The following is a 26,839-nucleotide window of genomic DNA, read 5'->3' as shown; positions in this document are numbered from 1 at the left end:
GTATAACCTAACCTAGCCTCTGTGACTCTTTATTTATTTTACACTCCATTACAAGGGCGTATATCTCTCATACACACATGCTGTAATTAATTAGTCAACACAACTAATTATGCTAATCCGTGGACTTATCAGAGGTTGGTCAACATCGGAAAGATAGTGATGTTAGTAACCATTCCTATCTTTCGCGATGTTGACCAACCCGTAAAATCCCTGATAAGTCCACGGATTAGCATAATTAGTTGTGTTGACTAATTAATTACAGCATGTGTGTATGAGAGATATACGCCCTTGTAATGGAGTGTAAAATAAATAAAGAGTCACAGAGGCTAGGTTAGGTTATACAAACCATTTATTTTATTTATTCCGATCATTCAGAGCATGAAGAAAGAAGAGAAAATGATAGAGAAAACAGTGTGGAAAACTCAGAACTTATTGGGTCGCCTGTGCTCGGTCACTGCACTGCTGTTCATGTTCTCATCCATCCATATCCAGTCATGATATGACTGCTGCTGTCAACAAAGTGCAAGAACAACTAGACTCACAGTGATGAATATGATATGATTACGAAGATACAAGGATGTTTACATGTCTGCACTGGTATAGTTTCACTGCCTTCCCGCGCTGTGCACACGTTTTCTGACATGGCTCACTCTCTCCCTCCTCTCAAACTAAAACCGGAAGTGGAAGAGTACGTGAAAGAGTCGTATTGCAATGCACAGGTGAGTGCCGTTTATTCGTCATCTTCATCACAACCGGGAACCGCAGGTGATATGAGTGCACAGTCGCTCGAGAGCAATTCAGCTCTGGGACTATTCGCCCCATAGACGAGTATACAAAAGGGGTATTTCTCGCTTCTGTATACTCGTCTATGGGGCGAATAGTCCCAGAGCTGAATAACTCTCAAGCGACTGTGATGAGTGTATGCCAAGGCTCTTTTGAACGTGGGCTAGAAGAATGACACGTGACTCCTTTCGTAGACGATTGGCTCTTCTCGAACTATTTCTCATTTAATATGAAGCACCGAATAAATGCTGTCGTCGATTCACGTATTTGAGAAGTGCTTCATTTTTAAAAAGAACACAAAATCATGTGATTGGAATGTGACAATTCCTTCCTCGAATGATAAGGACCCTTCTCCAAACCAGCGGCAGTGAATTGAAGGCCAGTAGCTATGATGATTATTTTCACTACTACTGTACCAGTTTAGTATGTACTTTCTCTTTAACCCTTTGAGCCCCAATGTCAATTTTTCTCACCTATATAAAATTTACCCCAGTCAATTTTTCTCAGATGTTTGCCAAAATTTTGATAAAAAACTGTAGACAATGGAGTATGATGTCAGTTTGGTCCAAAATTATCAAAAAAATTCAGAAAAATTTACAAACAATTGGTAAAATGTGGCAGTAAAATTTTTATTGAAAAAATTCTAGTACTCAAAGGGTTAATGTCGACCACAGTTTCTGGTTTTACTCCTTAAAAGCATGTTTAGTTACACAGTATTCAGCTCGCCAACTCACTCTACGCTTGTGTAAGCTGCATTCTGGTCTGGACAAGAATTCAAATGTTAACAATAACAGTGTGTTTTATCATGCATACATGTTATGTTGACAAAAACAGTTTAAATATGTTTTGGGGAGTAGAAGAAGATAATGAAGTTGACGTTAAAAGCAAAAATGATGAAAGAAAATCTACTTTAATCAAAAGTTACCACCACTGGCTCTTGAAAATGTCTGTCTCGTTGTGTTCCCTCTCAAGAATTCTGTTTCCCCATGAAAACAAAACATTATTTTTTTTATTTCATTTTCACTTTTTACCCTCAGATGGAAGAGAAGTATGGCGCAGAACAGGCACACAGCAGATTTATGAATTTGTTGTCAAGACTGAGCACTCCACCGTGTAACACAGTGGTCAGAGTGAATACATTGCACTTCACAAGGGAAGACGTTCGGCAGAGACTCCAGTGCATTCTGAAGGAGGTGAGCATTCCTCTTTAAGATCACAGTTACCCTTCCCTCTTGTACATTCAGATCAGGTAGATTCATGTCATTTTCATTTTGAAGCCCTAGCGCATTCCCAAATCTTTTGTTTCTTCTTGGGTTACTTATTTTTTGATAACGTAAAAAGTTATGTCAATAAAGTGAAATGATCGTTGCAGATGTGTCCACCATAACATGAAAAGTCTTGTCACCACGTACATACCGTAAGTGTATATAGACAAGGCAAAGACAAGGCAAAGGTTCATTACTTCAGAGTAGTAAAATGATTATCTACATAGAACATCGGTATTTGACAACACAAAGTAAGGAAAGAGAGAAATTTACCGAGTTGTACTGGAACTTTAACAAGATCTTGAAATCTCACTTGACATAACACCACCGCAAAATCATCAACTTTGTTTTCCATCTTCCAAATAAAGTGCAACATTTCCACCCAGGAGTAATATTTCACTTGCATATACACAGGATCAAAGGGTTACTCAATCACACCGAGAACACCAATATTGTGTGTTGACTTGTATTGCGCCCTCAAGAGTTGAAAAATTGAGCTGTTCAGAGTATTTGCCATAGGTACTACAGAAATATTTGCTGAGCAACCAACAGCAAAACCCTTCGATGCTTGACACTTGTTTGCATACTGATATAGCAATGTGCTATTCATAAGGAATGTAGTATTCCCAACTTTCTGTTTCTTTAATAATTGCCAGATTATGTGTGAAAAGTTTTCAACTCTTGTAGAGCACATTGCTTTAGTGCCAAAATAATCTCTTGCCTATATTACAGCAATATGAAGACAAGTCCTGCCCTTGTCCAGTTGTTGAACCGCACCCAGTTCTGCCTGATGTGCTGGTGATTCAGGGCAGTGGATTCAATGGTGAAATCCTACCTTGTAAAAAAGAAGTAATTGTAGATTTGATGTGTGGTGGCGCTGTTCTGAGAGGAGCTGATGTGTTTGTTCCAGGCGTCATGGCAGCCCATCCAGGTAAAGTTACCGTAAAAAGTAAACAAATAAACAAACACATGGTGGACTGTGCGTGCTATTTCCCTTTTTCTCAGAAGTGGCGATATTGATCTGTAAAAGTGAAAACTCACCTAATAAGTAAAACACATCCTTCAACATGCTATAAATTTCAGGAATGTTTGGAGAAAGATTAAATTACCAGTGCATTTATAAGTGTCAGATACAGAAGCTCGTGGGCAAGAAGCCAAAAACGATCATTAGCAAAGACTTAATTTTGTCTGTCAATATTTTAGGAACCAACCGAATAATTCTTTTGAGCTTACAGAAAAAGCAAGAAACTATGATCCAAGTCCTAAAAACTACTGGCCCATAAGTTTTGGCCAGTGGATTTGCTTTACTGTTAAGCTTTGACTAGAGACAGCAGAAAGACATGAATGTGCTTCAATTATGTGCCATCTGTCCATGAATAGTTTTATTAGCTACTATAGACTATAGTCTATAGAAGTTATTGGGATGGGTATCCGTCCGGCGTCCGTCGTCAGTCTGTATGTATGTATGTATGTACGTATGTACGGTATGTATGTACGGTATGTATGTATGTATGTCCGTTTGTGAGGCATCCATCCACTCAAATATCTTGAGAACCGCAGTACTTACTGATTTGATATTTGTTGTGTAGATGAAAAATACGATTTTGAGAAACTATTTTTTTAATTTTTTGATATTGTTGAAAATAGGCAAATTAATGCCAAAAAAGGTGTTTTTGGTAAAAAATCTTCTTCTTCATAACCGCTGGTCAGACAGCTTTGTTATTTGGTATACAGGTCCCTAGGGATAACCTAACTTAGATTTGTTCAAATTGTGATGAAATATGCAAATGTGTATTTTTAAGGAATTTTTTTTCCATTTTTGGTCAAAATTTGACTTACATTGTATGTAATTCTTGTACTGTATAAACCCTATCAATTCACCCAGAAAGAAATAATTAATATGATTTTAAATAATTGAATTAATTAGGAAATCATCAAAGCCAAAATAATTTTAGTGTAGAATTATTAGAAAGTTCAACTTTTTTGACAGTTCATAGTGAAATGTTTACCATCTTGGAGGATTAAAATATTTAAAGGCAACTTTCCTGAATCTCAACTTTGACATATTCTGAACTGTCATTTATTGTGCTCTGTATGTTATCTAAAAGAAATTGCTCATAATAGTTTGTCATGATAGGGTGATCAAATAAATAGAGATAGAGAAAGTTCCAATTTCCATTTTTGGTTGACTTGGTAAGGATGAAATTAAATTACTTTTTGAGGAAAAAAATAGAGTGGTCAACAGTGTTGGCGCTAGGAATTTTTTCATTGTAGCCACAGTCTGTTAGTGTGGCTAAAATGATCAAATTTTTTTTAGCCACAAGCAATTTTTATTAGCCACACCCAACAAATCAATTTCACATACAAATTGCACAAACCCTATTTACAATAATGTTTGTACTTTATTATTGAAATGTTGGGCCAGGGCTGTTGTACATACACTTTAATTCCTCGACAGATAAACTGCTGAGCACATTTTCTGCCAATTTTATAGTTGCAGATAATAGTGACCAGGAGCACAGTAAAACTCCAGGTCCTCTGTGAAAGTTGTCTGTCCTTCAATTAAAAAAAATATGTATTAAACAAAAATTGGTCGTAACTTCCTTTCAGATCTATATTTTATGAATGCAGGTGAATAAATTGACCCCTCTCTTTATAGACAGGGACAAACAAACTTTTGTTAACTTTTATTATGACACAAACAACAAATAGGTCTACTAGAGTTCTTGGAACAAAACTTGCACAACATGTCATGAAAAAATCATCGAAGTCATAATTGTCATTGGCCATAATTGTTCCTCTTTTTTATTTCTTACATGATGTAAAAACTGCTGTATAAACCGTTATCTGGTGATCTTCACAAAATTACAGTGATTGCCTGACTATGCAAAGCATTTTCCAAAAAGTATCAAAGAAAACTATTGGTATTAAAAAATTGCTTAGGTTTTAAGACTTAAGGTTTTGAAAATAAATGAAATTCGCAAAGTCAGTGAAAAATCAAAAGAGCAGTTCAACAGTACGACAAATCTATGATCAACCGACTCATCTGTAGTCTCACATTTATACTTCCATGCACAGACAAAAACCTTGCTGTAATTTGTTCGACCATGGTCTAGGACCGTGGTTCGTCTGTCTTTGTTCTTTTCATGGTGGTTTTCTTATTTCCTTATTTTTTGTAAATTAGAAGCTTTTTTAAACCTAGTTACTTTCCCAGCTGAGAACAATCAATAAACTCTTTGTAGTTTGCAACCGTAGCTGCCCGCAAGCCGCATCGCATCGTACCGTGCATTCGTAACACATTTGCATTGTTTGGGTATCTCGAAACTACCCAAACCGTACATGGACCCAGGGTATACAAACTGGGGATCTTGAAACTTTTTCGCGCATGCTCATTTTCGCCCTGGGCAAAGTCCAACGCCATCACTTCAGTCTCAAGAACTCTGTCGTCGATCATCGGTCGTCGACGTACAACAGAGCAACGAATTATTTTGTTCAAAGACTAGATATTTGAATGACTGAATATTTCGATAATTTGACTGATCTAAGGGTTATTTTGATTCGTTAAAAGTGACAGAACCGGCGTGATTAACGATGATGCACGCTGTTTTGAATACGCGTCGTGCTGCTATGCTGGTGTGAACTCAAATTACCCTTCATGCTTGCACCCTGACGCGACGTACACGTACGTGATGTACGTGGTTAAATGTTTCGTACGATGCTTGCAGCGTTTATGCTAAAAAATTTGGATAGCGGAAAATAACGTACACGTATATGTAAAAACGACTAGTTGTTAGTATAGTAGGCTACATAAATAATCCAGTACATATTTTGGATCGATCACCATAAACACCCTCACGTCGAAATTCTTGGTCCTTCGGGAAAATAGTCGGTCTGGGATTGTGGACTGACGCGACTTTCGAAGACAAAGTCTTGGGTCAATGATCCCAACTCGGCACCCGTTCACGAGCTTTCGCCACGCGTGGCGAAGGCGTAGCAAATTTTTTTTCGCCACAACGGACATTTATTCGTAATTTGCGACTGTGGCGAACGTTAGCGCGAACCCTGGTCAATTAAAAGAGTGGTCCAAGTGATAGGGTTTTTATGGTAAAGCTGGGCTGTAAGATCCTCATGTGCTATTTATAGCAATTATGCAATCTGTGTAAACAGTGCAATGAAAGTGTTACATGATTCCTTATAATGCTTTTGATGACCTTGAACTTCTTAAGTTTCAAACACTTGTCTCTTCTGTGTGCTTTTTCTGATTACCTACAGGCTCAACTTATTCAACAAAACTTATTTGCAATGTTAATTTGAAAGTTAAAATGTGCTTGGTTAATAGGATGAAAATACTGATAACAATAACCAGCTGAAGATTCTTTATAACCTGACAGATATGCTGTTTTTTTATGACGTAAATCTTGATAAGCAAGTCTTGCTAACTTTAATTAGAATGTAATTAACTCTCGTTTATTAGCTACGTTAGACTAATATAGTCTTTAGAAGCTATTGGGATGGGTATCTGTCCTGCAACCACCGTCAGTCTGTATGTATGTATGTATGTATGTATGTATGTATGTATGTATGTATGTACCGGTATGTATGTATGTCCGTTTGTGAGGCGTCCGTCCACTCAAATATCTTGAGAACTGCAGTATTTACTGATTTGATATTTGTTGTGTAGATGAAAAATAGGATTTTGAGAAACTTTTTTTTAATTTTTTGATATTGTCGAAAATAGGCAAGTTAACGCCAAAAAAAGGCGTTTTTGATAAAAAATTTTCTTCTTCATAACCACTGGTCAGACAGCTTTGTTATTTGGCATACAGGTCCCTAGGGATAACCCAACTTAGATTTGTTAAAATTGTGATGAAATATTCAAATGTGTATTTTTAAGGGATTTTTTTTTTTCCATTTTTGGTCAGGCCATCCTGAAATGAGCAATCAAAGATTTCCACCTTCTTCATCAATACATGTGTGTCACAAAAGGTTATTCTCTACATAACACAGCTCTGTCAACTGTTGGGTCGCTTGTTTTTCAAAACCGCTGGTCAGACAGCTTTAATATTTGGTTTACAAGTCCCTAGGATGACCTTAGTGAGATAATTTCATACAGTCAGGAAATACTTAATTTTGTATCCATGTTTATAGTAGCTTCAGGGACTTTGGCCCTATGTTTGATATTAGAAAACTTTGGCAAGTCATACACGTTTCTCGCAGCTGAACTGATATAACAGATTAATCTACTGTAATTCTTGTTGAACTAGCTGCAGCATTTTGGGATTTTCATTGCAATCAGCCGGTTATCAATTCAGCATAAAAATGAAATCCTAATCAAAGTAAATATAGGGGAATAGTTTACATGAGTGGCATCTCACATTGGCGAATTGACAGACTGAGTTGACTTCACTGAAAATGCATATTAGCTGAAGAGACATTCTTTGAAGTAATCATTTTGTTAAGGTTCTGAAACAGGAGTGAAAGTTTCATTGAGTTGCAAATTAGCTGGGATATGGGGAAAAATATCAACGGTCGGCGTCATGACAAAGTTTCAATTGCCTGGTATCTCTTATGCATTCATCATCATTAATCACTGTTGTTCAATGGACCACTTTGTTAATATTTTCTGTGAAGTACACTACAAAACTGACCAGTTTTTAAAAAGAATGCTGTACTGTATGTTCTAACGTTGATGTGTCATTGAAAATGCAGTGGACCTGTGGTATACATGATTACAAAATGTACCAATATTGACAGAACCTCTGCTATTCATTGATCATGCTCAGGTTTGTTTACACTCTCATTTAGATGAGTACAGTGTTCTGATAATCAGCTTACATATATCTGTAATTTGGCCATTTAGCGAAACTAGATACACTGGTTTTGAAGTTACAATGATCACACTTGAATCGATATAGTTATGCTGACAGTTTGGCGAGTACAGAATGCTCATTATTAGCTCATTTGTGTATATAATCAGTGATTTCCAGCTTGTCTGAGACTTGCAACCATTATGAAACATTCTTCAGAGCAGGTCATACAATACATGCATTGTACGATTGTACACACTCATACTTACTCATCAGAATAAAGGAATCAGATCAGGTGCAGATACAAAAGCACCATAGCATATAAACCACAATTGACGTACAGTGTATGTCAGCTCTGTGGTGTAGGGTGTTTTCATGGGAGCTCAAAGACTCTGCTGAGCTGGAAGTCACAGGTAATTGTTACAATTTCAAGTAAAACATTCAGCAATGTCAAATGATTTCAAGATGTCCAAGCCATCTGAACAGCAAGCTGAGATAGTTTCTGTAGTTCTTGCCTGAAGGTAGAAGACAAATGCAGCAAAGAACGCTAAATGTCGAAATGTGAGATTGATCATCCTCGGCCTTGCCCTTACTCAGACCAATGATTTTACTCTTTCCCATGACATCTGCTCCAGATCTGAGTAAAAGTCAAATCATATGAGGGGGCAGTAGCCGAGGGCAAGGAACAATAAATGCCCTCATAGAGGCTCAACCTTATCCCAACCTTTTGCATTGTCCATTCAACCCCTCCCGATAGGATGCTCATTTGACATTTGGAGTTGTGGTTTTTGTGTTGACATTTCCGCAGATCTGCCCACTCACATTTCTGTAAGACTTCAGGCATATCAAAACCTCACTGAACAAACTTCCTGCAGACTTCGGTGAATAACCACCTGCTGACATGAAAATAAAAGATCACAGAATTTCAATTGTTTTCAAAAACAAACAGTTCACAATCTGCTATTTAAACTTTTAAGTACCACAAGGAGGTGAATGTATAAATAACATTGTTTGTTCTGTGAAAAATACGACATAAACATCTTTTCCTACCACATATCTCCTTGCTCTGGAGGATTTCAAATTTCCGCTGCACTCCTTTTTCATTTAAATATTATTTAAAATATGAATGGCATTTATGCCTTCCTACTAAACATGCTGGTAGCATAATATGCGCAAAAGAGTGGACTTTGGTCAAAATGTCATAAAAGCTTCACTTTTTGTGTGTGTGACATTTTTTGGACAGGGTAGGGAATTTCGCCCAAAGCTGTTTCATAAATGTCAAGCTCTACGAAATCTTATTACCATACCTTTTGAAACATTATTGTGTTTATCCTCAAACTGTTAACACAATGGAAGTGGTATTAAAGGGGTCACAAAGTTGCCAAAATTTTGACCCCCAGTTGAGTGTGTAGTAATTGGACTGCTATCGCAGTAATCCAACGTCGTATTTGGAATGTGATTAGGGGCTAAATATTAATAATATGAAGCTTCAAACCCCCTATTTTCATTTTTGATGTGTTTAAAAAACTGTATGTAAATATTTCGTGATAATTAGTTGTTTAATCCATGGACAACTTAACAACATATTGACGTGTGTGGCGCTTACCTGCCAGACACATGGAATGCCTTTGTACGTTGCTTTCGGCACCTCGTATCGTACAGTCTGGCTAACTTCGCCAAGTTTGTAACACCCGAAATAGCTTCTACCTTAAAAAACTATCCAAAACAGAACAGCAGCATCACGTGACTTAATATGCGGTCACATGACTTGTAAAACATATCAATACGGAGCGAAGTAGTACAATGAACAGCATGTCATTAAATGTCCAAAAACTGAGGTCATATGAAAACTGTCACACTGAGTGTACATGTACCCATCTTCGTAAATCACAAAAGCACACTAAAGTAAAGAGTTAGCCCATTTCGGTGTTTTATTAGCATTTTTTCAAGTTTTTAAGAACTATTTTAAAGTGTTTCATAAATTTTTAAGAATGTAATTGTAAGTTTGGTCGTAATCATTAATGACAAAAGAAGATGTTTTGAACAAACGGTCTGAAAAAACATAATTAGCTGAGTTTTTCGTCCAGTACTGTTGGTGTAATTCAGTGGTGCCACTATGGTCCCTGTGATAAAGGGGCAATGGTGCTACACTTGATTGTGAAATTTGTGTAATTTTCATGTTCCTATTGGCAGTGTTGCAGCGAGGACGTGCCCTTGCAACAGTGTACCCCAAGAGAGAACCCCTATCCCACATTCTCACGTTCTGTGGGTCACCTTGGGTGCACTCATGAGTCGATTGTGTTGGATGTAGTCTGCAAGTCATATCTTTTACTGACAGTGGCCTTTGTTTTCCATTATCATTGTGAGGCATATATTTGTGTACTTTCGGAGCTGTGATTAGAATTCATTAAAAAGCTGCTCTTGATACTATAACTTGCTTGTAGTCTGATTGGCGGCAGATTGGTTGCAGTCCCGATAGCTTGAATTTTGTTTGGTGAAACTAATTTGTTACAAAAAGGATACAAAATTTGATTAACAACTGACAGGCGCTGTCCCCAAAATGTGCAAAATCCCCCCATAAACAAACGGTAGAGGGACACAGTGTCCCCAGATTTAAAAATCCTGGCTGCAACACTGCATTGGTCACACTCATGATTCACATCTCAGTCATTTCCACACGTACCTTTAACATGAAACGACTATAGTTGACCCAGCTTACATTTTGAATGTTGACTTCTGTATCCTAAAACTAATCATGATGATGAGTGTCTTGACCTTTATGCTGTTTCTGACCGCTGACCTTTGAGATGTTTCTCACACTGATCTTTTCAGCCATCATTGTTTTGAGGTTCCACATCAATTGTGTTGCCATTTCAAAAGCTTGACATGTCTACATGGTTCATACATTCTAAGGTATGCAAGTCATCAGGAGATGACAGGAAGTTGACAAATATTCATGGAAACATGTGTCATAGCTAGTTTCCTAAACTGCATTTTAGTTTCTAGTAACAGTCAAATTTCACTAGTTTTTCATTTGGTTTGGTGATAAAGTATTCCACAATGTCATTAAGTACTGGTGCTTCTTGTTAGCTGTTTATAAAATAAACAGCCAGTCTTGAGACAGTGAAAATTCTTTTTTACTCCCTTGAGCTCTTGTCTGTGAATTTTGTGTATGTTTGAAATTATTCATATTTCTTCTGCAACGCGAATCACATGTCTGATACTGTTATAGCAACACTAACAGGTCTCAAACTACAATCACAAGTACTATCACTGACATGTATTAAATTTTCGTTCCATTCATTTCATTTCATAGTCTCTTAAGTGTTTTTTCCTTTTTGTCATATATAAGTAACTTAAATATTTCATGAACATGATTCATTTCACTTTCTTTTAACTGCTTTACCGGTTTTTATTTAAAAGAAAGTATTAAATTTTAATATTTCATGGACGCAGCTTGATTTGTTTTACAAGTGTCTATCGACATTTGAAGTCATGCTTGTTTTGAGAACGTGAGTATGTGAGTGATTGAAAGAAAGGAAGTAGCGAATGTAAGAAGGGAATCAGTATCAACAGTGAGGGACCCACACATCATAAATTGGCAAGATTTTTTATTACATTTATGTCTGAGCAAATTGATTAGCTAGACGTAACTTTCTAAGCAGAACAAAAAGCTAACATCGTGCAAATCTATAGTTCATGTCAACAAGTATTAATGCAAATGTCAGTTTGTTTTGTGATATGATCTATTATGGCCGTCTGGCAATTATTTTATTTTCATTTTTGTCTGTCCAGCGTCATTACACACTTATGCTAGGACTGAATAAAATAAAATTTGGCACAAAGACATGCAAAGTATCAGGAAGTACAGATGTGCTCATCGATTGGGTTTTGATATGTGATATGATCCAATATGGCCACCTGGCAGCCATTTTGTTTCAATTTTTTGACAGGCTGTAGTCATTACTTAGATATACTAAGACCTGTACAAAGACAAGGTCCTATGATATTATCATATAGTGATGACTATATATTCCTGTGCTTACCAGTCACACATCATAAGTGCCAGATTATTTTGACTCCAATTCAATTACATATTATCAAAGCACCTAAATTACAAGTTTGGACTGTGTCGTTTACAATGACTTTTTTTTTTCTTTTTTTATTGTTCTGATATTTGCAGGCATTCAGGTCGGTGATAAACTGTCAGTGTACGCAGACATGGATGGCAGCTGCCGGAAAGGCCTCACAAAACCGTATGAGGGAAACAAAGTGTTCCTTGGCAATGGGATTGCCCAGGTCAGCAGAGCAGATATTTTTACCGGAAATAACCCTGCCAGGTGAGAGGGTGAACGGTCATCCAACAGTTTGACCTGGTTATTGGTAGATTTGTACACTTCATGGAAAATGCAAACTGGCCATAAAAATATATTTTTAGCTCACATTTGGTATACCAGTGTGAGGTTATCATATAAGCTGAAGTCGGTGGCGTCTGTTTGTATGTGTGTATGTATGTATGTGTGTATGTACAGTATGTCCGTCAACATTAAAAACACGCAAACCACTGCACGTTTCAGCTTGGTATTTGGTGTGTTGATGCATCCTGGGCTATAGATGGGACTTTGTGTTCAAATGAAGTTTGCATTGCAAAAATTATGCAAATGAGCTTACAAAAATGTAAAAATGGTCAAAAATTAATAACTCAAAAACCACTGTTTTGATTGCTTTGAAAATTAGTGTGCAAGTACCTTAGGTGAACCTAATACAGTTATATGTATATTGTGAAGATATCTTGAATTTTGTATTTGTGCTGAATTTTTTGGTTATTTTCATTTTAAGTAAAAATTCTTCTTCTCTGAAGCAGCTGGCCCAATTGCTTTCAAATTTAGGTTGGATATTTGCAAGGATGTCACCCTTGTAATTTGTTGAAATTACAACAGAATTGGCAAAATTACCGTTTTCGGGCAATTTTTGTCATTTTTGATCAAAAAATCGTAAAAAATATTTTTTCTTTAAAACTGTTGGACAGACAGCTTTTATATTTGGTGTACAGTTGCCCAGGGATGACAATAGTTGGATATGCGGAAATTGTCCAGAAATATGCAAATTTGAATTTTTAAGACATTTTTGTCATTTTATGTCAAGAAAACATATTTTTAAAACAATTTTTTCATTTTTGGTCAAGAAAAATTATTCTCAAAAACTACTTGTTTGATAGCTTTGTAATTTGGTATAAAATTCCTGAAGGATGTTATTTCTGCTCAAAGTGTTGGGAAACCCCAAATTTGTATAATTTAGGTAATTTTCTCAGTCTTTGACCTTAAATGACCTATACGAACCTAGGATATGTTGTGAGACAGTGGTTAAGGCCGTGAACATAATTTTGTCATATTTGGTATCAATCCGTCGTGAAATTTGATCCAGAAGGTTAATTTTTTCATTTTTGACCAATGTTTACAACTTTTCCATGCAAGACACACATGAACTGATAAGAAATTTCAATCCAGGATAATTCCAGATGTCATAATCACCCACCACAGTGCAAGGCATTTCACCATCTGTAACTAACTCAAGTGCTGTTTACATTTGAATGACAGCACTGATAGCATTTTAAAAATCCCCAAGGTTGTAAATAAATCACCTACTTTACATTTCTCCACTCTCCCACCTTTTCATTTTGTCAAGCCTTCTCTGGCTGATTTTTTTTATTGACATTTGCTAATGTATGTAGGATCTGCTTGTCCCATTGCTGCAGAAGTTGATATGCATGTTTCTAAAGTTTACCTCCAGTACCTATGTTGCAGACCTTATTTGCTGTTGTCATTCTTGTTTTTCTGGTTGTACTGTGTAGAAATCATTGTCATAATATCAATGTAGAATTTGCTGCACTGAACAGATAGAAATAACATTCATTGTTGACCTTTGGTACCAATACTACTAGTATGTACCAATTCCGATCAAATGTGAGCAACACCGTATCATTGGCGGTATTTTTAAATATATTTTTTTCTCATTTCTTGATTCATCATGTTTCTTACAGCCCAGTGATGCCATATCACAGGTTAATGAACTTGTTTGTGCAAGGCGTGAACTTTCCAACTTTCCAACTGGATGTTAGCAGCTTGTTTGTTTGTTTGTCGAAGGGTTACAGTGTGACTCCAATTTAACTCATTCTTGATTTCAGAAGTCTCTCTTTAGTGTCAGAAAACTTTCACTTCTAGTGTGTATTGGTGTGGGGCTGATGCAAAGTAGTTTTCAAAAATTTGTATGATGATTAAAAGAGAAATGCCAACAGTTTAGATGGGGTGCCAGTTGGTTGGCTTGTTGATCATCCATTTTGATCAGAATTTTTAGAGATATATTGTTTCACAGTCTGCTTCCTCTAGCCAGTGGAAGGGTTGGTCACTTCAATCATAGGCAAACACAAAAGAGCTACTCTATTCTCAATTGCCCTGCCAACATTCATTATTAAAGAGGATGATACAACTTCCTTTCCTTTGTGTAACCTGTTCTGTCTTTTAGCAACTATTATACGGGAGTTCCCTCCCCCTCCCCCACCCAAGCTGTCCAGCTGGGGTTTTTTGACAAAAAGCAAAATCTTTAAAAATGTGAAAAACAAGTAAAAAACTATCAAATCTTGACATTAAAATTGGCTAGCAGTAAAATGTTAGGACTTTTCACAATGTGATTTTGACCACTGAGGGCGCTATGTATTTCTGCCATTAGAGCGGTTTTGGTGACAGCTCTGTTAAAAAGGGACCCTTTCACAATGATCATCTATGTCTATTTTTAAACCTTGGTGACCTTCATCAAGTTTTAATCCAATTAAAGACCAGAAACACTCTGTACGCTCTTCATTTCTAAAAATAGCATGACCGGATCCCCGGTCTACTGCTACGATGGATTTTTGTACAATTAGAATAACCAGTCATGCACGGCGTGTCTTTCACTCATTTTTGAAAGCCACTCAGGGATGGATTACATGCTATCTGTGCCAAATATAGATACTGGGAATGATAACAAAGGGACTTGATTTATGGGCCAGGCTTCCGTTATCTGTGTTTAATTTGTATTGATGGCGGCACGTGTCTTGCCTGTGGCAAGCATGGAAGACTGACTGTCAATGCAGTTGTATGCAAATATTAACAGGGTGAATTCTATTTTTGGACTCATTTTGGTGTTTTCCATTAAAATTTTGTGTGTGTTTTTTTTTCTGATCATTTTCTATCTCGTTGAAATGTAATGTGTAATTGCGTTTATGAATAGTAAATGTCAGCGAAAGTATTTATTTAACATGTCCTAGTCGTGTGATTCATTTTGAGCGTCTGCTGCCGTAAGTTGAAGTGTACCCGATTTAGAACTCTATTTTTGCATCAGAAAGTGTAAGCTCTGCCACTCTTTCGCCCCTATTTACCGGTAAATAGATTCTCCCATCCGTGTTGGAAATGAACGGGGATGTGCAAAAAGTCTTGTGGCGCTCGAAGTCTCAACTTTTTCCGTTAAAAAAGAAACATTAACCACCAAACAACATGCCAAGATGATGTGATGAAATCACCAATCGTAAAATTATTAGTTCTTTTCTTCGTGTTACAATATTTTAACAGGACTGTGACTACTATCAATAGTGTACAGGAAAAATAGCTGAAGCTTTTTTTTTTCGTTCTACTGAAATTTAGTTTATTCATTCATTCATTTCCATAATTGCAAGAACTGTAATTGCATCGCGATCTATGGTTGCAAGTTACAGAGGCTGCAATTCTTATGAGGTATAAAGACTTCATGTTACAAAGACTGACTGTGTATTTAACTCACAAAAAGTAATACTAGGAAAAATATCTCAGTGAGTAAATAAATAGATATATCAATAGATAGATAAATCAATAGATGTTGTTACAAAACACAACCCTTATGAGGAATTTATTCTCTTTTCAAAAGATGGAATGAATATGAATAGGAGCTAGAAAATAGCTTTTGCAAACTGTATTCTACGGGCAGGACAAAAATACTGAAAAGTAAATCCAAATTTTAAGCCGATGGAAGTTAGAAAAAATGCACAATGTTGAGGCATGAATAGAAATAATTTTTATTATTTGATAACACAGCATGTAGGGAGGGTACAACATCACATAAAAAAGTCTCACTGTGGCTAATGTCAGCTGAAGGAAGACACCTCCAACACCACAAATATCGTCTTTTCAGGGTTTCGAATATTTTTCTGTCAGTTTTTTTGTAGAATTATTATTAAAAAAACGAATGATAAGGAATTACCCCTTAACCCACATTCCTTTGTCACTGTTTTGAGCTACTTACAGCTTTCTACCAAAATCTGGTTTATGGATGGTGCACTTGTATTTTATTTCAGTGGAGTTGGTGTTAAAATGGTTGAGACTATATACGATGCTCCATCGCTGAACACTGTCCTGCCAGAATGTATGTTCCTTCAGAATCTGCCCTCTGTTGTAGTCGGTCACACGTTGGATCCTGTGGAAAATGACTGTGTCTTGGATATGTGTGCAGCTCCAGGTAAGGAAAGACATCTCTATTACTGCGATGATCGTCAATATGGGTTTCCAGTCTTTTGCCTCATTTTTGCTGGTTTTTCATTACTTTTTTTATTTCAGGGTGTTCAGGGGATTTTTTATCAGAAATATGGCAGACAGTTATTTCAAAGTAGCCAGAGAAAGGAGAGGGTTCTGTCAGAGAATGTTTTCGTAGTTCACAGACAAATCAGCTTTTTGATTGGAAGATCTATAGCTTGCCAAACTTTGTGAATAGTCAGTAAATTTTCATGATGTCCAGCTCATTGATATCACAGAATCAGAAATTGGAATCAGAAATATAGAGAAAAGCATTCAGAAAGCATCAGTAATCATTTTTCAGATGAAGTGCACACATTTTGTTTTCAAAAAAAAATTTATTACCCGAATTATTATTTGTCACACTTTCTTGAAAATCTACATCTCCATTTTGATTGTTATCTATTGATATTATTTCAAGGTGGGAAGACCACACACCTGGCTGCACTGATGAGAGACCAAGGTGTCATCATAGCTGTAGATAAGTCTGAGTCAAAAATCTTCAAGGTCATGGCCAATGCTGCAAGACTTGGTCTGCATTGCATCAGGGCTTATGCATACAACAGCACTAAAATCTATGACAAAGATGCTGTTGTAGGTCAAACAGGTGAGATCTGAAACTCGAGCCAAGTGACCTTTTAGTCTTTGACCTATGACCCCAAACAAGGAAAGAATAGTAAAATCCAGAGTAATCACTATTGCAAAAGCATAAGTACACTTTAAAATAAGTACACTTTAAAATAAGTGCACTTTGAAAATAAGTACACTTTAAAATAAGTACACTTTAAAATAAGTGCACTTTGAAAATAAGTACACTTTAAAATAAGTACACTTTGAAAATAAAATGAGAAAGCCAGTAGCTCTAACTTTTGATGATTTTTTCCACCCTTTTTGATTTCAGTGTCAACTACAGTTCCTTGTTCTACTTTCACAAAGCGTGTTGAGACACACAGTATTCAGATTGTCAACTCAGCCTGTACACGTATGGACTATATTGTTATTGTTGACAAGTGAATTCTAGAGTTCACATGTAAACATGACAGTGCATTTGTATTGACACTAAGTTGACAAACAAAATTGTGAATGTTTCAACATGCTTTTGGTAATAGAACAAGAACTTGTAATTAACAAAAACATGAAGCGTTACAGCTGTTGTCCCTTTAAAGGTATACTGTCACCTGTTCCAAATTTGCAACAGTTACCATGGAAAAAGAAAATCTAACCAATCACAGATTTTAAGCGGGTGGCGGCTTTTTAAAAACAGCGCCCTCACATGGGCATTTTCAATACCAAGGAACGCCCATTTTACCATATATGGGCATATTTAGATTACAGGTGACTGTATACCTTTAATTACAACCATGCAATAATAGAAGCAAATATGGTATATAAATTATGATAATCAGCATTCAACATGACTACAATTCACCCTTTCTATTTGATTGACAACAAGACAGGTTAGATTTCTCGGATAAAGCCTTTTATTAGTACTGATAAGGATGTTTCACTGGTTTACACTTACAGAACATAAGTAAATTTTCATTATTCAAGGTGTTTGCTGTTGATTTCTACAAAAACTGCTGGTGGTCAGAAGTGAGGTGTACACATCAACATTTTCATACAATCCACCCAAATAACAATTCCCATCCTGATAAATTTCAATTGACAGGTGATATTGGAAAGCCTCCCTATCCTGCCGAGACATTTGATAAAATCCTTTTGGATGGACCTTGCAGTGCATTGGGACAGAGACCTCAACTCTCAAATAAAATGTCACTTAGGGATGCCAAGTCATATCCGCCGCTCCAGAGAAAATTATTTACAAATGTGAGACTCATTAATTTGTTTTCTAAAATACTAATTTTGCTTGTTCCCCCAAGGTGTTAAGTAGTATATTATGCATGTATTCAAGTCAGATGCAAGAAGTACCAGGGTTGTAGAAAAAAGCCGGCAGCCGGCAAAAACAACTGGCTGTCAGCTAAAATTTGCCTGCTGTGAAAATTCAGTTTTCGTAAAAATTCAGGACATTTTGCACAAACTGAAAGTGCACATTCACTACTTGTAACCGCCTGTACTTTTATTTTTGCCACCTGTAACCAAAATTTTTCTACATCCCTGAGTACTACTTGATCCAAAATGTAGAGACTTGTATTGGAGACATTTTTTTTGTATACCATAACAAGACTTGTCCCTCTGAATGTAGAAAAACCCAGCATGCAGCATTTTCATACTTTTACCAGATCTGTCAACTTTCCATTATATTCTCACTGCAGCAATGTAAACCAGCATAGTTAGAGTGTTTCCTTTATAGTGACATGGCAGCTTTGTCATCTTTGGTACTGATGAAAAATTGGTTTTCTTGTGACTCAACAAACTCTACATAATACATGTATCGGTTATTTAGTCATTTTTAGTCAAAAAGGTTAAGAATTCTAAGGGTGTATAGGTGAAAAGTTTGATGGTCTTTTTCACAGTTTTTGATTTTAACATCAGTTACTGTCTCTTTTTCCACTTCCCAAAGCAGGCCGAGATACACAGTATTCAGCCTGTCAACTCAGCCTGTACATGTGTGGACTGCATTGTTATCATTCTGTTCCAGATTAGAATTCAAATAACCATGCATTCTGCATGTATATTTGCTGTGTTGGCAAACTGAATGGTGGGTGTTGAAAAGAACTTGCGATTGATATAAACAACAAAAATCGTGAAAAGGAACCATCCAAATTACAGCTACTAGACCTTTAAAAGTTACGTGGCGTACTGTGATATTTTATTCATAACTGGCAAGTTCACACATTTTTTAGCCTAATCAGTTATTGTGTGTGGTAACACGTACTCTCCCTATTTTGATTCTGAAGGAAGCAAGTCAAATCAGACAAAATATTTTGAAGAAAAATTGTTATCGTTTAATCAGCTTTGTGTTTTGTCACTGTTGACAGGCTGTAGCTCTGCTCAAGACGGGAGGCAGTCTGGTGTACAGTACCTGCACCATTACTCTGGCAGAGAATGAACAGTTGGTGGAGTGGGCTCTGAGGCAATTCCCAGAACTGAGGCTTGAAAAGCAGGTATTTGTGCAAAACTGCACTATTCCCATTATTCAACAATACATCAACCTTTTGTGATTGGTTCTCACCTTGTGAGTTTAAGAATCTCTCAGAATAACCAGTTTGATCAGAAAAATACATTCATTATCCGTGTAGAATTTTCATCATACAACTTTTTTTGCCTTTACCAAGTATCCTAGTACATAAACTCAAAAGCATGGATTATTTTTTTTCATATGAGGTTTCTTGGAGCTGCGCACTTCAATTTATGTCAAAGTTTGCTAATGAATGGTAGTTCATTATTGTTTTACCTGTTCCTGATTCAGTGAAAATCTTGTATAAACAAAACAAAAAAATGAATATACTGCGCGTCCAGTTTAGAGATAGCAAAGTTACTCAGACTGAGTCATGTCTTTGGAAAGGTGTTATTGTACAGTACAGTTACTGTACAGTATATGTACCCTGGGGGCAGAAAGTTCTTAGGGCAGTGCGTAGGAAACGTGGGTTACACATTATCAAAGCCATATTACAATTCCCCATTTACCCTAGGGAGTACTGTTCCATTCATCTGTTATGAGAGGCACCCTCAGGCAAGTGTAGTACAGCTGTATGAAAGCTCAAGTGCAGTGACATTCAGGTGTGCCTACTTATTGGTCGTAAATAATTTTTTTCAGTTTTTTTGTTTTGTATGTCAATTGCAAGTTTGTGTTCTACTCCTCAAAGCATGTCAAGACACCTACTGTTTAGCTTGTCAGCTCAGCATCTATTTTTGTAATATACAGCTATTGTTTACATTTGAATTCTATTCCGGACCGAATTCACTTGCCAACAATAACAATGCAGTCTACACTTGTATAGGCTGAGTAGATAGGCTGAATACCGTGTATCTAAGCATGCTTTTGGGAGTAGAACAAGAAACTGTAGTTGACGTAAAAAACAAAAACTCTGGGAAAATCGGTAATGGTCTGATAATATTAAAGTTAGAAATCAAAGATTCTGTTTAATCTATATATCTTTTTTTTATTTGTAAAATATTTCTAGAGTCCTCACATCGGAGAAGGTGGCATTAAAGGCACTTCGTTACAGAAAGAGCAGAGAGCTTCTCTACAGCGATGGGATCCCGCATCTCACAGGGAAAACTTGGAGCGTGAAAAACTGCCCTGCGACTCAGATACTATTGGATTCTTCATTGCAAAGTTTGTCAAAGTTTAAGATCGTAAATCAGTGAAGGAATAACCTTTTCAAAATGGTGATAAAATATCTGTAATAATCGTCTTTAATTTTTTTATCGTCTTGCTCAGAATATCTCATCCTGTGGGACTATCAGACATTTGGCCAGATATACACTGGACATACAGAGCTTAATCTTCAGAATTTCAATTACCACGATTGTGGAATAGAGTTTGATGTTGTTAAAGAGCCAACATGCGTAAATTGTGATGATATTTTCATTATTTTTTGCTCTGGAAAACAACTACAACAATTTTTCTCTCTGTTTCCGACAGCATGTTGAAATACAGAGTATTACACTTGCCAACGTAATGCAGTGTACGATATGTAATGTTATTTTTACCTTCTCGTGTCTATTTATAGACAGAGAAGGTATTAGAGTTGAAAACCAATATGCTGCTGTCAAGAACTTCCGTCTGTCAAGACTTCCGTCTGTCAAGATCCGTTGACGTCATGCCATTGTGATGGGTCATATCATAAACTGGTGGGGGTGTTCATGGCTCAGGTTGAGGTGTGGGAGAACGATTTTGAGCTGTGACAAAAATCAAAAGGGACTTAGCAGCATAGCCACAGTGTTAAGCCTTTCTCCAAGGTTTCTTAGTTGACTACAATCTATTACAGACTAATGAGCTGACGTTAGGGGTACTCACTTTGTGTTTGCTCACTCTGTGAGCGCTAGTGTTTGGTACTGAGTTGCGTGGATATCCCCTCATGGCCTCACGTGATCTGGGCCTGTTGCATAATCTGCAGAGATGATCATATGCCTCCAAGTCTGAAAACTGTCATTGTGTAAGCCTGTCGGCATTTTCCTTGCATTTTTTCTCATTTAATTTTGCAAAATATCGGCGAGTACCTCAATATTTCAAGATGACCCTTTCTTCCCAATCGTTTCCTGGAGTTTCAGAGTCATATGAACGAAAATGAGTGAAAGTTTTAGACAGGAAAATCGGACGTCGGCCATGTTCAATGTTTACAGTACAATCAGAAGTTTACGTGGAGGAATTAACCTACAAACACTGTTCATGATGCCCGCCCTCTAGAGGCAGACCCTCCTATATGAAGTACCACATTTGATGCTTGTGGAAAGCTTGACCACACAATCATGGCGCATTTAAACTTATAGAAAATGACAAACTGAATAAGAAGGTATTCAGAAAATGTCAAATACTGAGGAAAAATGCGCAAATAATCAAAATAAACAGATTAACTGACTGGTCAGCTATAAAAAACAATGAAAATGTTTATGATCAAAAGTTTTTGAGATGCGCACATTTTAACAAATACAGAAATTATTAACATTATAAATATAAGACCAAACTATTTTTTCAGGGATGGGACAGGTTGGAAATGAGGGGTGAGAGACAAAGGCACTCCTATTGCTGCATGTGGATGCAGCCACACCATTTCATTTACAGCATACTTATTCACTGTGTTGTGTTCAAGTTCCATATTGTACTGACTGTCATACAAGGATAACATAAGCAAATCAAATCAAATTAGAAAAGGATCAATGCTGTTGTGTGGATTTTGCTGAACATGGCTGATATTTCGCCCTATATATTTGGTATCCAGCAAAGGCATATTTTGATGTAAAGTCAAAATTAACACTACATTGCTGACAATATATTTACCGTTTCTGCATGAATTTTTCTTTTTTAATTATAGTATATTAGTACTTCAAACACATTAACAGTTATCGTGATGTCAACCCATAATTTTACATCACAAAGACTGTAATTCTGCCAATTTTTTTTGTTTTTCAGTCATTTTATAAATTTTGCACTGCACAAGATGATTGAACAAATTGCAATGTTTGAATTTGTAAACTCAAAGAATAAAATCCTTTGGTCACAAATTAAATTATTTTTTGAAAAAAAATTTACTCTTAAACACTTTTTAGCATATATTCTTTACACGGTCATGTATTTCAAGGAAAATATGCCTATTAAAACAGTAATTTCTTAACTTTCAATTTTTTTCAATACTATGACAATTATCAGCCATGAGGTTATACAAACACAAGACCAGATAAGCGTTTTTCATCATTTCCACAGGACTCTTTGGAAAATCCATTAAAAACAGTTAAAAGTGACTGGAAATGATCACTTGGTATACATTTAATTTACAGATGCCAGGTTGTGTATTTCACATGCACTCAGGTCAGTAAGGAAGTGCGTCATTACTATTTTGGACTGTTAATTCTTATTTCTGAATTGTTTAACTTTTTTCCACATTGAACTATCTTTAGGCAGTTTATACTGTAGCTTAGAATTTTTTTGATTGATGTATTTAATCATCTTTTGGGTTCTTTTGGTCCATATCCCACCTCATGCCCCTACATCATCAACTATTTACCAACAACTCCATGCCAACAACCAATTACCTGACCTGGCCACACATTAGAGAAGGTACAGCGTCATTGACGGTATTTTTAAGAAATAAAATCTACAGCAGACTGTTGACAATAACCCTTGATATTGCACACGCACAAGCTTTGTTGACGAGCTGAATACCATGTATTTTGGCACCCCTTTTGGAGTAGACCAACAAAATGTATCGTACAAACAGAAAAAGTTTGTGAAAACACATCAAAATTACAGTTAAGGTAGAACATGCCTCAGGGACAGATAGTCAGACTTAAATTTTTACAATTCTTTTCTGATCTACCACTTATTAATGCTCCTTTTAAAGCTCTTGGAGAAAGAAAAACTTTTACAGTCTTAGTTTTTTGAAAATCCAATTTTTTAAGTTTCCCCTATAGAGTTAACACAGGAATGGCAGCCATTTTGAATTTAAAATATCGCAAAATGTTTGGTAATTTGTTTCGCTAGTTCCAAACTTTGCAAGGTGACCCCAAATTTTTATTGTTGATTTGGTAAGAGAATGGTTAAAAGTTTCAATTTGGAAAGTTTGAGCAAAAGTTAAAGTCTTTCACTTTCGAGGCGCGAACTACCTTAATGAAACTTTACATCATGAAAAAAATTCTTAAAGGGTCAGTAACTTTTGGTGATTTTTTTTCTTTATAAATTTTTTAATGTCAACTACATTTTCATGTTCTCCTCCCCAAAGCGTGTTGAGATACACTGTTTTCAGCATGTCATCTCATAGTGTTGACAAGTGAATTCTGGTCCGGATTAGGAATTCAAATGTAAACAATAACAGTGCATTTTACACACATAGATGCTGTGTAGACAAGCCAAATAGCATGTGTTTGAAAATGCTTTTGGAGCAGCACAAGAAAAAATTTGAAATACCAAACAAATTTAGTTAGAAAGTCATTAAAGTTACAGGCCCATTAAAAAACGAATGTGCAGGAAAGGATTGAGCCTCGATTATTATTGAAGATGATGCTAAATTTCAAACTTGCTCAAAGCGTAGTCACGCATCATTTGATACTGCTTCAGCTATACTTAGAAAGAAATACACAAGCTGAAACTATTTCAACTGTGGCTTTCTTTTGGGAAAAATAGAGATCAATAAATGTGTGTAATCAGCAGGCTGATAACTGATTTCGAGGAAGAGAAAATTGTCTGGGGAGAATTTTTCTTCACTCAATTTAAATTCATGCAATTAGTGCCTGGGAGATGGTTGAGTACGTTATCTGGGTCGACGATCGTCTGACGTAGGCGTTGGATTGAGAACAGCTTGAGTGGGTGATCTCATCACTACTTTGAAAAATGATCTAGCTGATGTGTGTGTTGTACGTCTCGTGACCTATGACCTCATGTGTGTTTTATCACCAGTGAGAATAAAACTTTCGACTGCATAGTTTCCACCCAGCAATTACTCACCAATTTTCAACAAGTTATTGGGTATTTCCCCTCTCCATCACATCTGTACGCCGGAGTTCATGCTTAATCTCACGCCATGCGTGATGTTTGATGTCCAAAGATGCAAAATTTGCTGTTTTGATGTCAAGTTTTAAAAAGCATGTTTTCTAAAATGCATGGCTGATGTAAGTTACCATGCGACTGTCAATGACAGAAATTTGTTTTCAATTTATTTTAACAACAAGCCGAAAAAAATACGACCGAAAACAACGATGAACTGTCAAATACTACGACATCCCCATTTTTAAAGATTTTCTGAGCAGCTGCTGACCATTAACATACATTTCATGTTTGTAGAAATATTTTTACTGCTCTCTTCTAGTTTATCTATCTGTGTTAATTCCCAAGTGTCGTACCTATGTAGAGCATTGGGAGCTATTTAAATCATCTGGTATATGCTTGTAAGTTTGTATGTATGTATGTGTGTGTGTGTTTACACTTATGTATGTATGTATGTATGTATGTATGTATGCATGTATGTATGTATGTGTGTGTACATTATGTCGGTAGGCAGGCAAGTAGGTATAGGAGGGTATGTGTGTATGTTGGTAAATACGGAGGTACACTATATATATACTTACCTCTCTTTTGAGATATGTTGACAACCAATACACCTGTTACTTTGAAAGTTAGTATGAAAGTATACTAGCATAAATTGGTTTGAAGGTTTTCATTTTCGCTTTTGCCGGAAATATGTAAATTAGCTGAACAAATGTGTTTACGAGTGTAAACGAATTTCTCGAATGCCTCCCACCATATCTCGTCGGTATTTGATCTACAGAGCCAAAATGATGGCTATACTAAAATTTCTTCAAATTCACATTTAAAGTTCTCATATGCAAAGTGCTAATAATTGTTTTCTCACTTTCGTTGACAAATTTCCAAAAAATCTCAAAACGGCTAATCAAATACATTCTCACGAGCCAGAGCAATGATTTCCGCTCCGCTGATCTACGCAAAAATCTCTTACGGGTAGCGCTAGCTGTTGCCGTAAAGAGGCACGTGGTTTACGACGATGATCAAATATCATTAATAATTTGGCATACAGGACCCGAGGGAAGGCCATGATGAAATGAAGGCGAATTTTGCATATATGTAAATGTTTCTTACCATGTTTGGAGTAACTTTTTGCAGATAACTAAACTTTCTAATTGCATTTGTAGATGCCATTGGTGATTTCCATCGGATTTGATGAAATACTTTCTTGGACTGAAATTCGCACTTTTAACCGAAATATCTTAATCTCTGAAACTTGCTGTCTGATAGCTCTATACGGATTGATTTTTTAGACGTGTGAAGTTGCTTTGTACTCCCCTTGCCTGTACTTCTGAATAATCGGTAATAGAAATTCGTTTATGCAAGACTTAGAGTCTGCTATGGAGAAACTGGGACGGATGTCGATCTTTAAGTTGTCATTCTGAAGTTCGTCATACTAAAGATTCTTTCTAAACAAATTGAGATAATAAGCACACATGGGAATTTAATGTTTGATCATGGAGCTAAAGAGAGGTTTAATTTATTGTGGTATGTGTTAGAAATTTTGGCAGATGTAGCGAAATATCTGATGAGAGAGAAGGGGGGGGCAACTACACGTAGCTGCACCAGACTTGTGTAGCTAGAGGGGTCAGGGTACTTCGTTACAAACACACGATCGCTAGTTTTACTCAGTTTTATATCTGATGATTCAGCTCAAACTTTCAAACCACTTCGGAATAGTTTATTCCCTTGAATTGATTTATAGGTTAATGATAAGAATATTCTTGGCATGTATAGCAGCTTTATCGTATTTCCAATTGTGTGTCTGGAACCCTTTCCCTCCCTTTCCCCCCACTCGCTCTCTCTCTCTCTCTCTCTCTCTCTCTCTCTCTCTCTCTCTCTCTCTCTCTCTCTCCTCTCTCTCTCTCTCCTCTCTCTCTCTCTCTCTTCTCTCTCTCTCTCTCTCTCTCTCTCTCTCTCTCTCTCTCTCTACCCTCCATTCATTTCGCCTCGTAAACTGCTGGCTACGGGGCATCACTATATCTTTTTAGCTGGAATTTGCTCTCATTATATGCTCCTCGGATCTAGAAGAGCCCACAAAATCGCAACCTCTCGCCCCAATCTCTCCATGCCTGTACAGTGTAGTCAGTTTGTCCAGCAACCTCTGCATGTAACTGTGATCAAGGTCAATTGGGAACGGTGTTTCTGCAGCACGTCGTGTAGATTTAGATAGTCCGTACATTCACAAAATTATCGTCACCTCTGGCAAATAAAATTCATAAAAATTCTCGATCGGATTGAAACTTACAACGTACGGCATCCAGTCAC

At 36.6% G+C, this 26,839-nt stretch overlaps 1 protein-coding gene across 1 annotated transcript; it reads left to right on the top strand.

The window, feature by feature from the left end:
• The first annotated feature begins 445 nt into the window (after nucleotides 1-445).
• LOC139140637 (tRNA (cytosine(72)-C(5))-methyltransferase NSUN6-like) lies at nucleotides 446-24,231 on the top strand. The gene is made up of 9 exons (XM_070709995.1): nucleotides 446-719; nucleotides 1,821-1,976; nucleotides 2,781-2,979; nucleotides 12,039-12,195; nucleotides 16,218-16,378; nucleotides 16,853-17,038; nucleotides 18,101-18,258; nucleotides 19,371-19,496; nucleotides 20,517-24,231. Exons 1-9 carry the CDS (start codon nucleotides 558-560, stop codon nucleotides 20,685-20,687), a joined length of 1,476 nt encoding a protein of 491 aa, XP_070566096.1. The 5' UTR covers nucleotides 446-557; the 3' UTR covers nucleotides 20,688-24,231.
• Nucleotides 24,232-26,839: the final 2,608 nt, after the last annotated feature.

The sequence above is a fragment of the Ptychodera flava genome, chromosome 9, assembly GCF_041260155.1.
Source record: "Ptychodera flava strain L36383 chromosome 9, AS_Pfla_20210202, whole genome shotgun sequence".
NCBI lineage: Eukaryota > Metazoa > Hemichordata > Enteropneusta > Ptychoderidae > Ptychodera > Ptychodera flava.
Note: the sequence above shows the minus strand (reverse complement) of the source record. Positions and strands in the feature narration are given on the sequence as shown.

Coding starts and splice junctions, on each gene's coding strand:
- LOC139140637 (XM_070709995.1), top strand. CDS start 558: ATGATTACGAAGATACAAGGATGTTTACATGTCTGCACTGGTATAGTT. Junction 1,977..2,780: donor TCCAGTGCATTCTGAAGGAG/GTGAGCATTCCT, acceptor CCTATATTACAG/CAATATGAAGACAAGTCCTG. Junction 19,497..20,516: donor AACTGAGGCTTGAAAAGCAG/GTATTTGTGCAA, acceptor AAATATTTCTAG/AGTCCTCACATCGGAGAAGG.